General features: G+C 36.4%; 1 protein-coding gene across 1 annotated transcript in view; it reads left to right on the top strand.

The window, feature by feature from the left end:
- Nucleotides 1-15,123, top strand: part of LOC124186688 (protein Skeletor, isoforms B/C) — a 103,612-nt gene extending 88,489 nt beyond the window's left edge. The window contains exons 5-12 of the mRNA XM_046578577.1: nt 2,074-2,312; nt 3,876-4,056; nt 4,623-4,643; nt 6,873-7,239; nt 8,870-9,190; nt 10,933-11,056; nt 12,044-12,338; nt 14,779-15,123. Coding sequence (XP_046434533.1) covers nt 2,074-2,312; nt 3,876-4,056; nt 4,623-4,643; nt 6,873-7,239; nt 8,870-9,190; nt 10,933-11,056; nt 12,044-12,338; nt 14,779-14,925 — 1,695 coding nt within the window. The 3' untranslated portion in view covers nt 14,926-15,123. The remainder of the gene's footprint in view (nt 1-2,073; nt 2,313-3,875; nt 4,057-4,622; nt 4,644-6,872; nt 7,240-8,869; nt 9,191-10,932; nt 11,057-12,043; nt 12,339-14,778) is intronic.
- The last annotated feature ends 365 nt before the right edge of the window (nt 15,124-15,488 follow it).

The raw sequence follows: 15,488 nt of genomic DNA, 5'->3' as shown, positions 1-15,488 counted from the left end.
CTTCCCTTTCTGAATTTCTAATTCTATTTTTCACTCGTTTCTTCCTTCCATATTTCATTTTTGATGCAACGCGTCCCTATGCTTACGTCGGCCTCGTAAAGAATCGAGTCTGCAAGCACGTCACGAGGAGTACAGAATTCCGAGCGTAGAATTATATGCGACGATACCGAGCAGCGTGGAGGAGAATGTCCCCCTGAGTTTCTCGGATAGATTTGTCCCGGGGTTTTAGAATGGGCTGAGAAATCGTTGCCAGCGAGTCAATCGCGGCAGTAAAGCACCCCTTCGGAATGGGGCGCCGAACCGACGTGGGGGTGAAGCTCTCGTATTATATGGGACCGGTCTCTAAGTCGTCTTTCAGCGTTTGACGGGGTTTCAAATAAATACTACCGTGGGTTATATACGAGGGTGAGAGACTAGGGTAAGAGTGAGGAACCGCGGGGCGAGCCTCGCTTTCTTTTCTCAAGAAGAAGAAAAGTGGGAAAGGGAAAAAATCCCTTCGCGATGCCCAACATCGTCTCCTGCCTCCGGCAGAACGGGGGTCTTCTTTCTCCACCCTTTTGTTGGGTGGGTTTTTCGTGCGTGTACCGAACGAGCTTTATGTCAACGATATTATCATACCCCATTCGAGGGATTTTTTTCTAACCATCGATTTATTTATTCAAAATTTATCGCAATCAATAATTCTACTGCCTTCTGAAATTTGAAGAAGAAATAATTGCTCAATACCCGCTGAAATATATAAATCAAGTACGGCTTGACTGGTGGAGAAAACTACATGGTATACATGAGAAGGGCTTTCCGGAATAAGACGTTATAGCCTTCGTTTGCATAGTGAGAAAACTAACTAGGGTAAGACCTTTATCGTAATGTGCAATGTAAATGCTAATTTTAATTTAGTTCGTTTAGACCCTGGATTCGACACGGCAAGTAACTGCGTGTGATTTTGTCGTCGATTTTTGACAGTCCAGTTACAAGCTTTTTTGGAAATCTCAGTAGCATCGGGGGGAGTTTCGAGCTGGTTGTGCGGCTAGATGTGTATAAGGGGAAGACTTTTAGACCAAGGATTTCCAGATTTACGACGTAGATCTAGACAAACCAGCGAACGACAGACAAGCAGACGCTTCGAAGAAATCCAGGCATGTGTGGGAATGTTTAGAGTATGCATTTTTAAGCGTTTGAGTGAAACAAAAATAAACCGACGCAAAACTAAATCCCAAGAAAAATAATCTGTGACGAAAAATTGACAAAACATTAAATTATGTTTAAATAAATTCCAAATGTGATATTTTTGCTATTGAAATTTTTTTTGTGGTTTTTTTTTTTTTTTGTTCGACTTATTATTTCTGACTGATTTGGTACTACTACCAGAATTTTGCGTGTTAAAAGTGGAAGATGTACTTGAGACAAAAGCTCGATGCAACAATAGCTCATGTTGATCTGTTGATAGTAACTTGGCATGTTGACCTTTCTAATCATTCGATACAGATATTAATTCACGGATCATTTTCACATTTGCATATCGATAGATTAAACTGTTTAATACACAACATTAACATTGTAATTCTCAAATAGTGTATTCTTACTATCCGCTGACCTTGAAACAATTTGTTATCCGATACGATAATATGGTACATGTCAGATATAGCAAAAAAATATATGTCACACTTATGAAATATTTTGCGGAAAAATAAATACAACTGCTATTATTGCACTTTGATGTATATTTGACAAAAATGTCCAAAATTTCCGCACCGCAAAATTGTATTGTTGTAACCAACGAATACTAATGTGCGTTGTCATAGAAAAGCTACTCCGTAATGTTGTAAAAAGTCCGTGTTCCATTTTACGAAGAAAAATCAAAAACAACAGTCTTCCGTTAGACGTTGAGCGGGAATTTATACAGCGGGTACGTATTCGGACCCCGGTGAATACTTCCTATATTTTCCTTATGGAAATTGCAGATATACTGACCAAATTTAAGAGTTTCGTTGAATCGATTTGTCTTCCTCCGAAAACGACTTACACGTTATACGAACAATCTTTCCAACTTGTATTCATTTTATTTGCTCACAGGTCGATTTCGGTGACGTTTTCATACCGCGTGACCTCGACGTGCCGAAACCACGCGTTCTGCCCGAATTTTCAAGATTCGCACACGGCCTGAGAAGCGGAAACATCAGCATCCTGGACAGTAAAACACTGTACATTCCCAACCTACATTACGACGGTGAAGGACCCGATGCCTACTTCTGGGTGGGCAATGACACCGAACCGAATCCTTTGGGTGTCAAAGTGCCGAACGAAATGGGAAGGTAAGCCGACAAGAGTTCTCTAGACTTACACCTTTAGTTGGTGAGTAAATCTCGATAATGAGCTTACCAATCGACGTGGCCTTGAGCGAGGCCAAGATATTTAAGGTCTTTCTTCTAGGTTACAGGCTCGCGGATCGGGGCTTAAGGTCGTGGTTACCAAGTTTGCTCGATCGGTAATCAGACTCGGTCGGTAAACGTAGAAGTACTGCATAACCTTAATTCAAACAAAAGTCATATAATGCGGTTCATTCTGTCCAATAAGGAGACAAGCAATTTCTGTACAACCACGATAGAGACATATTGAAATATAAAAAGATATAGCGAGATTCTGACCATAATTGGAGTATGAAATTTTATCTGGTATGTAAGAACCGATCGTTATAACGCAAAAAAGTATTATCCTGTTGTTATTACACATTCATTGTACAGGGATTTTCTTTACGATATGCTTTTCTTTATAAAGTTTGGTTCACAATGAATTGATAAACATGCAATAGTAACTCGATGTCTTGTTAATTGTTCAGTTATTGTGATGGCATGGCTCTCCAGGGTTAAAAATTGTGTTTTGTCTGTAATTCAAGAGTAGTTCAGGGTACGTCAGACTAGAAATATATGGAAGAACGGAGCACGGCAGACCCCCTAATCCGCTAATTATTTTTTGTGGCTTTTAAGCACCGGCTACAAGTTGTTTTGATCTATCTCGAACAAATTTATCATTATTTTGCGATAATTAAGAAAAGAAACAAAAACATTTTCTTCTGTCCAAATTTTTTGGGGTGTCTGTCGTGCCCTGAACTTCCCTGTTATACCAATTTTCAGACCTGTATAATCCTCGACAATGGAGCTATTCGTTAAAAAAAAGTCCTCCCACTCTGAATCTTGTGTGAAAATATTTTATTCCAGTAGCGGAATATTTTTTTTATTGGTTGACAACAATGAATTGGTTACGAGACATGATCAAATTAATTAAACAAGCGATTCGTTCGCTTACTTAACGAAAAATCAAATATCAGTTATTAAGTAATGATGACTTTTAATTTCGTTTGTTCTGTGGGTATGGTAAACTAAAGAATATGAACGAATTATTGAATTAACTGATGTTCCGTGGTTTATTAAATGTGGCTGAATCACGAAGTCTGGACAAATATAACGAAAGAAATGTTTGTGAATTCAAGTAAATTTGGTTTTACTTGTTAAAACACATTATTGTTCTGAGCACTTTTCAGTTAAATTGAGTGACATTGCTTTGAAACATAAAAACATGTCTTTCCTCATCTCCGATTCTCATATTTGGTAAAGTCAACAAATTTTATCACTGTAACTATGTGAAAATTTTTTCAATTTTTCAGCTCTTTTTTTCTATCTGTCTGAAATTTATTTTTCCCCAAAATTCTGCGTAAGCCTTCAGTATAAGGGGATCCCCCGATTATGGAATTACGTGATATCAGCGTTTCTCAGAATTCGCTGTAAAATTTTTATGTTTTCCGAAGTTTATTCTACCAATCTTCGCGGAAAGTTTCAATTACCGATTTAAATATGTACAATTGACCTTCTTCTTGGCAGTTTAGATCCACTGCGCGGATACCAGGGTGAGGACATCGAGATCGTCCTACCTGATAATTTGACCGTCTACGATATCGAATGGCTTTCCGTATGGTGCGTACAATACCGTCACAATTTTGGCCACGTTTATATACCGAAGGACCTCGACGTGCCGCCGGCTCTTGGACAAACGAAGATAACGGTAAATCGAGACGAGCTATTGAAATACAGAACCACAAGAAACGACGTCGTTAAGAAAAGCGCGTCAGGGAGAAAAAGAAAACATAACTCAAACATTCACAAGCCAAAGAAAACACCATTCTTTAGATCAGATTTTAGACATCATTTTTCAATGTTATCAATTTTTTAAATTTCTTAATCAAATTTTTGGGTCTCTTCATTGTTCGTGCCAGATTTCAATCGTAGAGGTTTCAAGCAATCGAGCCAAGTATTCTGATTCTCTGCGACACGTATATTAGGTAGGACTATGCTCAATATCGAGAGTTTTCTTTTTCTATCTTTGCTTGTGGGACAATGATTGTAATTATTTTTTACAGTAGTCTGTTTATTTTCATAGTGTTAGAGGGTATTAGATACTATATAGGGAATAAGTGATTTTCGTTAATAATTATTCAATTTTCTGTATTAAATTCCTTGTCATCAAGGGTGAAACTTTCGGTTTATTGAGTTTTGGATTCAGACTGACTGTTATTGTCATTTATATATCAATATCAACTTGAACTAATGAAAACTTTCGTTTTCGCACAGCCGCCATGGTGGTATAACCCTGTGAGTACGATGTTACAACATAAGTGTCATTCATTTTTGTTTAGAACGTCAGCAAGATTAGAGAGGGTATTTTTGAGTATTCTAATTCTCTCATGTCAGGGTGAGAGATGATACGACAAACGATTAATTAAGTAGAAGTCCTTATTTGATTCGTCGAGAATGACTGGTTTGAAGTTTCATGGAAAAACTGTTTCTCTTTCAACATTTATCCATCTCTATTTATCCTTGCCTGAATTTTAATTGTTTTTTTGTTGCATGAGCATCTATACATATCAGTTATTTTTAAACTAGTCAATAAAAAGCCTGTTTCATTTATCCAAATGATGCGTTACATAATTTTCCCCACTCCTGTTATATCACTACATAATGTGTAGAATGTACACGTAAGCTTTATTATTTATATGCTAGATGCAAGAAAAATCCAACGTGATATTCGCTTACGCGGTAAGTTATGCTAACCTTTTTTCGTTGTTTTTTGTTTCTTTGTAATTTTATTCACAAAATCTCACTGTTGTAAATGAAAATCAGTACATGCTTCCTTAAGAAGTAATCTGTGGTGGAATACTCAATCTGTTCAAAATATTTGGAATGTTTGAAGAAAATGATGGCCTTAGTGAAAATGTTAAATGTTCTCCAAAATGCTTTGGTTTATACTGCACGAATTCTGAGTAAATTACAGAGCAACGCGGTAATATTACGTAATTTGATAGGAGGTGGTCTTCCGACTAAGTAATGTTCGTGATCGAGAGCCAATCAACGCTGCACGGTCGGTAAAAGAGACACCATGCTCAAAACTTGTTGACATTCAAATTAAACAAGCTATACTGAGTATCTGCAGCGTAGGCAATTTTCGATGTTTGCTAAAAATCACAAACAATATAATTTAAAATCAATTTGAAAGTTTTAAAAACAATTTATACGTATTCTATCGGCCATATTAACAATTGAAAAAATTGCCTCAGCTTTGGTTTGACTCGTTATTTTTAAATTGAACTCTTCTTCCACCAACAGCTTACACTGCAGTTATGAATCAACTGAAAATTAATGGTTCAAAATAAATAGCTTACTGATTCAAGTACTAAAATTTGAACGGCATGAACAGATATGTGCACTTACTTGTTCTTACAACATTTTCTCTACTATATTAGTATGAGAGGCAACACGAAAATAACATGCATGCCTTCGTTATTTTACAGTCAGCTTCAATTTAAAAAAATTTGTTTGTTATGGTTTTGCACCTGTTGTCATTGGTCATTTTAAGTTCAAGAACTTGCCAGATCTACATTTATAAAAATAATTTTCACCAATGCATAAGCGCTATCACTTTTTCACTTCAGCTAAACGATATTCACTTTCAAAAGAATTTACTTGATTCTGTAAAATTTATTTTAATCACTATAAATTTGGAACCGGAATCAACAAAAAAATGTCTTCGTCGAATCAGACAACTGCAATGTAGCATTTCGTATTCATTCAACTACTTTATCCAGATCCGTAAGTATCATTTAGTGATTTTAATTTTCCCATGACCGTAAAAAGATTAGTTTCATTCAACAAATTCAAATTCCTCAAATAGAATATTTAATTGAAACAAACGTCAAATGTCTTGATTTAACTGAACTTATTAGTTATCAGACTGACATGAACCAAGTCCTTGAGTAAAGTGAGCTAAATCGTACAATCGGAATCACCTGTACTTGCGAATAGTATAATAAGGCCTGTTCTGCGTACAGTTTCCGATACTAACATTTTTCAAAAATTTTACTCGCTTCACAGCTGAGTCGCAACCGCTTTTTTTCGTTGAGGGTATTCCGACTGTGGTCGACTTTATCGATAACTGGAAAAATATCATATGCATTGCTCTCAACGTTAGCATAGATTTTTTTATTGGCTTTCGATGAAACTCCTTTCTATCACACCACAGGTCACCATCGTTTATTTTATCAGAAGACCGAGACATTATCGACCGTAGTAGACCAGAGTGTGGATGACCCTTACCGAAAGAAAGGGTTTGCGTCTGAGCTGTGAAGCGACTAAAATGTCGGTATCGGAATCTGTACGCAGAACCGGCCTTATTACGCTGCTCTTTCGCATCGTTCCTTCTTCCACCATACTTACTACGTAACCTAAATGTAATCTTATAATTGCAACAAAGAAAAAAACTGAAGCGCTGATAGTGGTCAACAAAAAATTAAACAAAATCAAATAAGTCCTATTCGAATTTTACAGACTAGTAGCACGCGAGCCCCGCCAAAGTCAATCTTGACTAACTGCAGGGAAATGCTGAACGACCGAATTCAAGTGCAGTGGGAGATGGTCGGGGAAAACGTGGAGATCCGGGTAACAGCCAGGATACGGGAAGATCAGTACGTAGCCTTCGGATTGTCGGGGATGCAGGGTAAAGCGCAAATGATTGGCGGAGATGTCGCCGTTGTCTGGTACGATGAAAAAACTAAAGAGTTCCATGCCGACGACTACTACATGTCGGATCTCGCGCAGTGCGACGGAATCAAGGGTGTCTGCCCGGATGAAAGAATTCACGGCAAGAACGACGTCGTCCTCCTTCACGGAGAGAGAAAAAATGATCTCACTTCCGGTAAGCGAATCTTAAATAGTGGACAATTCCATTTCGACTCGGATGGATTTTTTTAACTTTCTTGTCCTGCTATTTTTAAAATCGTTCGATAGTATATTATGCAACTAGTTCGTAAACTGCGATTTTACGTACGGGTAGCGATCGAAAGCACGAGTGGCCGACGAAGCAATAATAATTCTGTTTTTCATGTTTGATGTGAACGTAACGATAAACGACTATAATAATAATCAGCTTATACAAACGTATAGAATAAACAAAAAAATGAAAGGAATTCAGAAACGATATGAAAAAACGATATTCAGTAACACATAGGATACGATACGATTATGTTATTTTTTACGTGAACGCTGTGAGAATACACTATTGGGGTGATTTTACTTTAGCGTCAAATTGGTTAAAGTCGACATTTGGATTTAACGCACACTGTATCGAAAAGTATCGTTTTACGCACTCATAACAACGTATAAAATTGAATTTTACGCGCAGTATTTGAAAAAAACTTTTCTTAGGCAAAGTGTATACGTAAAATGAAATCATGTCTTTCTTGCCGGTATGATTTTATAGGTTTTTATCTTTCGCTGTTCAAACCTTACATATTTAACTTTATCTTAAAGTGAACACGCTGCCTATTATTTATCAACTAATATCTTCCAATTCCGCCATCATGTAGGTGATCAGTTTGTTTAAGAGAGAAGGGCCTTTAATAAAAAACACTATAAAAATTAGAAGAAATGTAACAAATTCGACGCGTGAGCAATTTTATACAATTCTAATTTATCACAAATTCCGTATAAACAATAATAAATAATTCAAATTTGTCATTTTTCAGGAACTTATATTGTTTAATTAAAGTTCTTTCTCTTAGCTTTGAAATGTGAGTTCGTTCAAAAGTTACACATGTACATACATACAAGTGGAACGGCACACTCACATTTTAACTAAATTGAGTATGCTGCAATTTTCAAAAGAAAGGTTAACACGAATAAAAAAATACATGTCTCTTTTTACGCGCACTTTTCGTAAAAAAGTACCGATCTGATTAAGAAGTACAAGATCAATTTTGTCGGATTCAATGTAGAGTTGCCTGTCTTTTTCATGATACCTAGCAGTGCATGAAATCATTGAAATCCGTTTCAGCCGAGTCGATATTTATTATTTCTGTAGTCTGGATGTCTCAGTGATCAGGACATGAAAATGCGAAGTTCAAAATTTTCGACAAGATCCGAGTCACGATTAAACTGAAAACTTGCCTGACTAAAATACAGTTACATCATTCGATAATGTGGCAAAATGGCAAATTTCAAGAAACTGGTCAAATAGAGAACATTTCCACTTTCACTCGAAACAGCTTAAGAAAAAATATTGTGCAGAATCAGAAAAAAAATCAGACCATTCCCCTTGCCATTGTGTGATCGTTACGCAGATTTCCGATAAGAAGTAATCTCAAGTTTTTCTCAACCCTGCGAGTTTTTCCGAATCTCAACAAAAACCGTGACTTCAAGGGATCAATTAAATGAAATGAAAATTTACCTATCATGGATAAAATAGTGATATCAACTCGATTCGTGATTTGCGATGTCTTGTGATTGATTTTAAATTCAGTGTTTAAGAAAATTTGTTGAACCCACAGTGAAATACATGCGACCTGTCAGTACAAACGAGCTAGTAATGGACCAGATGATCCCGGACACTGAAGTCAGCGTGATTGCTGCTATCGGGCGTTTGAATTCGAGGGGAGAAGCAAACGCTCACGAAAGTTTCGACAGAACTACAGAAGACGTACAAATAGACTTCACTTCGAAAAATGATCATCAGTGCAAGTTCTCGCTCTACCAAATTCCTGGGCCGTCCAAACTAACTCCGTGGCCACCTGCAAAGATTTCCGGAGAAACCACCTTCAGCGCTAGAATCGGACCCACTGGAGGCCTCAGAGGATATTCGGCAATCACAGGTAATCAATTAATAGGTCTAATGCTGAAAATTTCAACAAACTGAGTTTCACTCCCTGAGATGAGATTCTAGGATGTCAAACGAATGTAAGAATTATGTAATTATCGAGGGTCAAAATATAAAAGAAACACGCTACTGAACCTCTAAACTGTTTTCATTGACTTGAAATTTGAACTAACAATCAAGTTTCACGAAGCAACTCGTATATTTCAAGATATTCGTTTAAATAACATCAAGAATTGGAATTCTTTAAAAAATTTCTTTGCGTTACGATTCAACCCATAAAAATATGAAATTATTTCACAGTTGTGCCGGTAGCGTATAGAACAAAAGCTGTCGTGCAATTTGCAATCTGAGATTTCAGTATCAAGTTATTCCACTTGACTTGCAATTCATTAACATAGAATTGTAATTGAACAAATTTTTAAGATCTGGTAAATTTTAATTTTGGTAATAATTTTCATAACGATTTTTAATGCATTCAATAGATTTTCCTAATTTGCAAAAACAAAAGTAATCAGTAAATTGCAAATCAAAGAGGAACTTTCGTTCTTAATTCTACCAGAAAAATTACAAAATTATTTCACATTCAATTAAAAAAATTGTGACGCAAAAAGCTTTTCAAAGAATATCAATTCTTGACGTTATTTGAACTAACATCTAGCATCATGACTAATACGAGTAATCTAAACAAGCAAGAAAATGCTTGTTCCATAAGACACTATCTATAGTTAAAACTTTATTTAATTATTTTATTTTATACTCCATCATTTGCCTGTAATTTATACGTATTTTAATATGCGTTCGGATACCAAAATATTGTGCATGAAAAACACATCGGTTCAACTACTAATTTTTGAAAGTGAGTTTTAAATTTGACTGTATCTTCTCATTTTCTGAAAAAACAAATCCGCTAGTTAATTTAAATGTGAAGAAACTCATTTTTCAAAATGTACCATCTACTTTGAGGTACAAGCACAAAAATCGTCTGAGAGACACGGTAAAAGAAACTACATTTACCATGCGCTGTACACTTGGGGGCAATAAATCTGAGACGTCTAATTTTTTACACTAAACAGTTATGTTGGCAACACAGAGAAACCTACAGCGCCACAGTCGGCTGAGCGTGGTACAAACTCAATCTCAATAAACATAACACAACCCATGACCGTCGAATCTGACCTTAGAATACGTGTTAATCCAACAAGTCATCATCGCCGCGGTATTCTAAGGTTAGATTCGACGGTCACGGATTGTGTTATGTTTATTGAGATTGAGTTTGTTCCACGGTCGGCCGACTGTGGCGCTGTAAGTTTCTCTGTGTTGCCAACATAACTGTCTAGTGTAAAAAATTAGACGTCTCAGATTCATTGTCCCCAAGTGTACAACGCATGGTAAACGTGGTTCCTTTTATCGTGTCTCTAAAACGATTTTCGTGCTTGTACCTCAAAGTAGATGGTATATTTTTAAAAATTTAATATTAAATAATCAATATCCAGTTTGCCAAACATGAGAAAACTAATAACGGAAACTAACCTTTCTTGCTAATGCTAATCCTACAAATTTCAAATGTGATGGAATTCCTTGTCTTATTATCAATGCATGCTGTCGGGGCTGAAAATTAATTATTATACATAGATCTAAATTTTTTAACCTTGGATAATCAGCTTTGATTGTTAATAGAAATTCCTACATTCGGTTGACTTTTGTGCTGCCATTGGTTACGTTTTTCTTTAATTACAGGTCAACCGTCGTGGGGCATAGCGTGGTATATAAACGATCTCTTAATTCCCGAAATTTACGTCGAAAGAGGCCAGACGTACACTTTCACCGTCGAAGGCGGATCAGACCCCAATAATCCAGCCAGGTAATATTTTACTTTTAAGTGAAACAATATCGATAGTTTTGGTCTGTCTACTTGTCCGGTAAATTACTCCCATTCGTCCGGAGAATTTCCAAAATTCCCACAGATTCACTGGATGAGACGCACACCGTAGTTTCCACGTTTGGGTTTCTCTTGGGAGTGGATTATGATGTCCAAGATTCGAACGTGTTGTTGTTGTTTTTATTGTTGCTAACATTATTTTTAATATTTTTATCATTTACATTATTACGTCTACGTATAATTTGGGCTTCCGGCGGCTAGTACACATCCGAAACAGCAATACACAATTCTCTAGTACGAACGCGAAAGATAAACGAAGCACTCCGAAGGCTAGAAGAAATTAGGCTTCGAGTCATCTATGATTATTAATAGAGATCGCAGTTCCTTGAACTCTCGCTTATCCAGGTTCGACTGTATATCAAATGAAAACGACAAGAATCAGCATTCCGATTATCTTATTACGAAATATCCCAAGGCAGCCAAGAGAATGAGAAAAAAAATATTTATAAGATGGAAAATCATGACTTACCAGATGCAATTTCAGTTTTTTAATAATTTTAAACATTGAACTACAACCTCAATTTATACCGCCGCTCGTTCCGACATCAGTGGCGGAGTTATGAACCTTGTGACAACCAGCCCGGCTCTCTTTCCTTAATATCCTGCAATGAAACTTTGATTATTCGAAACCACAATAATTCGACTTCTTTGTAGTAACTGAATCAGGGAGCTTGTATAGATTTCAGCGACTCAATATATGCAGGTTCTCTTACTCCATTGAAATCTGGAAAACTATTTCTCATGCATCCAAAGTGCTCCTGAAATATACAAAAATACCAAATGAGCAGAGACGGACATTCAACTCTTTCAAATTTATTATCCCGCTTCTTCCACACACCGGGCCTAAAATTCGCTGAGAATGTGCACGGCTCTAAGTCTATGTAGCAAATTGCTGCGTTTCTTATCCAGGTATCATCCATTCTACATAACCGATAACCCTGAGGGTGGCTTCGGTCAAAGAAACTCGGCTGACCAAAAAAAGCAGAAAGTTTATGCCGGGGTGGCATGGAACAGGGATGATGAACCATACCCCACGGCTGCGGGACGGTACTGCGAATGGATTCACAAGACCATCGACATGAGCGAGGATTCGGAAACGTTTGAGAGCTTTGCTGATACCCTGAGGCTCGAGTGCCAAGAGGGCGAACCTGCCGTCCTCACGTGGACGGTCCCCGAAGACGCTCCGGACTTGTTGTACTATCAGGTCAGTTTTAACACAGACACAGAGGGGCCTTTAAAGGGTCATCCCAGTGTAACGGGTCGAAAGACGGCGGATTTGCGCGATTTTTTTTTTTTTTTTTGGGGGGGGGTGGTTAAAACACGCTCACCAATCTGATTTTTTTATGTCAGACCAAAGCACTCATGAAGATCGGAAAATAGATTCTTAAACGTTTATATTTTTTACATTATTTTTAACGGTTGAAAATATCTTCGGAAAAAAAGAATAATGTCTGAGATAAAATTTGTGAAAAGATTATTAAACGGTACGAAAGCTCCTATCGTACTATGGAGGTTTCTTTTTTATCGAAATTGACAGAATGGCGGCGGTTTGAAAAAAAGTATCTAATGTAGTCCATTTTTTCGATAGTCTTAGGTTTAAAAAAATATGAAGATTTTAAAAACAAAAGCTTCCATAGTAAGATAATGGCGGGAAGAATGTTGTGTCCAAATTTGAGACGGATAAATTGAAAACTCTTCCTTTGGGAGTGTGCACCGTTTTTTAAAACTACGTTTCGAGAAAAACACGCTTAAAGTTTCGAATGTGGAATTTTAATATGAATTGTCTACTAACGATCAATCGGCGATGCTAGGTCCACACAATGTCCCGTCTGTACTATCGTATAATGCAAAAAGAATATACATTGTTTGAAAATTTTGCAGTAGGATAATCCGTTAAAAACAGACTTGTTCGAACATTTCCAATTTTTTTGACGTCCTATTTCGCGCTTGGCCGTTACTTTCAAAACGATCATTCTGCATTGACGAACAAACGATGAATAAAAAATCTTATTCACAGAAGATTGAATGATCATCAGGTCGAAATGATACTGTAGGCCAACCGATATTTCAGTTTTTATACGGTCTATCGTATTTCAGAGAAATACTTACTGCTACAGAGAAATCACACGAATATTTCGCTGCAACGTTTTCAGTATTATCTATTGATTTCTCATAGTTTTTCTGGCGTATTAGGTTAAAATAAATATTAAAAAAAGCAAAGTATATGAGTCATTCATACATTCGACATGTTTTACTCGAAGAAGTAATTTCTCTGGTAACTTCCAACATTTTACGCTGAAAAATATTGTTATCGATTGGAATTAATAATCGTGCATTTTTTCATGCAAAGCTATTGAATATCAACACAGAATCACAGTTTGAAGTAGGAAAGACATTGCACTTTTGCGGTACGTATGAAAAACGTTCAGACGAACCCAGAGAAATTACGACTTTAACGATTCTTTTTTCTGAAGAACACAATACATCAGGCATTCCCAATTTTAAAACGAGACCGTGAATGGGGTTCTAATAGTAACATTTAAAAAGATACTCAGTAATTTATTTCAATCGATAATATGTAGTTTACACCTGCCAGAAGAATGCCTCGTTCGCTTATGATACTTATTTACGACACACAACTCGTATGGCAGTAACAAAATTTATGGCAGTAGCAATCGGTTGATTCGATCAAATAAATCCCTATAATTATATTGCCCTGCAATCTATGCCCGCAATTAATTACACCTACCGCGCGAATATTGACTCATTTTTATGCTCCCAGAAAAATGACGGATAAACGCGATGTCAAGATTCCGTCTCTTATTGTACGGTATCTGTGGCGCATAATTTTTTTTTGTCTTTAAAAGGACAGTTATAAATATCGATAAGGCTAAAAGGATATTTATAACCTCAATATTGAAAAGTTTAAAGAGCCCTTTCAGTCAGTTTTAATGTGTATACCCAACTTGATAATAATAGGCCAGAGGAATGACTTTTAGGGGACAAACGCAGAAATAGAATGGTTAACGTAATTTTAAAGAAAACTTTTATTATAGAAAAAATCATTGTTTCGAGAGCATCATTGAATGACGTTAACATTTTTTGTCAGAAGATATTAAAAATCGAACAAAAGTTAGGCGAACCGGAAATTAGCAGCAGAAAAAATGACAGAGAACATGCAAATAATAAAATTTTGAAAGTGTACTATTTTGCTCCAACCCAATGAGACAAAAGCTACATTATCTAAACTTTTAAATCTTCGAAAACACTTACTTTCCCGTAAAATAGTGATTTAGCTGGGTAGGCATTAAAGGGTTACGATTCTAAGCTGACAAAATCAAGGTTCAACAAAAACATGAGATTTTTGTTGAGTAGGTATGAAATCAGATTTTTAACTACGTAACATATAATTATGTAAAACAAAACATCTCGAGATCCCAAAAAATATACACTTGCTTAAATTATTCGCATCTCTCTCTCTCTCTCTCTCTCTCTCTCTCTCTCTCTCTCTCTCTCTCGATCCCTACGTTCAATTGAACCATGGTTTGTCTTTACAATGAAACTTTAACATGAGGGATTTATAACGATATTCAATAAACTTGATGAAATATGAAAGATCTTACTAAACCACTTCACGATTACAGTGTTATTCTCACAACAACTTGGGATGGAAAATTCGCGTGGTAGACCCTGGATTCAAGCTTCAGAAAAATGGAAACCCAGCAGTCATGTTGACATCATTGCGGGCGGCAATTATAATGGTAACAAGTATTTTGTCATTTTTAAGATGAAGAGTTAGCACGTAAATACGGCTGTCTAGTTCCAATGAAAGTTTAAATCAAACAGTGAAAAGTAACAAATAAATCTCAATGAAAGTTCTAGAGGTGCTCCGTGCATAGAGCATCGGTTGTAAAGTAATATAAATGATACAAGGTTGTAAGAAAGTAACTCATCTTTTACGAGTAAAAACAAAAAAAAAAAAAAAAAAAAAAATTTAGGTGCATATATATTGGTAACTTTGCCAACGGAAGGTAAACAATTTAGATGCAAACATTTTTATCTTGCTCAGATCTATGATGCGTTATCTGATGTACTAACAAGGGAAATACCCTATATGTGCCTCACCGATTTTTTTCATTCTGCAATACGTTGTTGTACCTCGAAAACATTGGACACCAATTTTTTTCACGCGCTGATTCAGCCATTAACGAGGTAAAAACCACCCTTAAAGTTTACAGCCAGTAATTAATTTTCTTTATGATTTCTTGGTAATAGCGCCTGACATCTTTTGAGCAAATCAATTGAACATTATTCATTATCACTAGGAATCACTATCCTCAGGGGTTGCATCCCG

This window comes from Neodiprion fabricii, chromosome 1 (genome assembly GCF_021155785.1).
Source record: "Neodiprion fabricii isolate iyNeoFabr1 chromosome 1, iyNeoFabr1.1, whole genome shotgun sequence".
Lineage (NCBI taxonomy): Eukaryota > Metazoa > Arthropoda > Insecta > Hymenoptera > Diprionidae > Neodiprion > Neodiprion fabricii.
The sequence above is the reverse complement of the archived record's forward strand: the minus strand, read 5'-3'. Positions and strand labels throughout refer to the sequence as shown.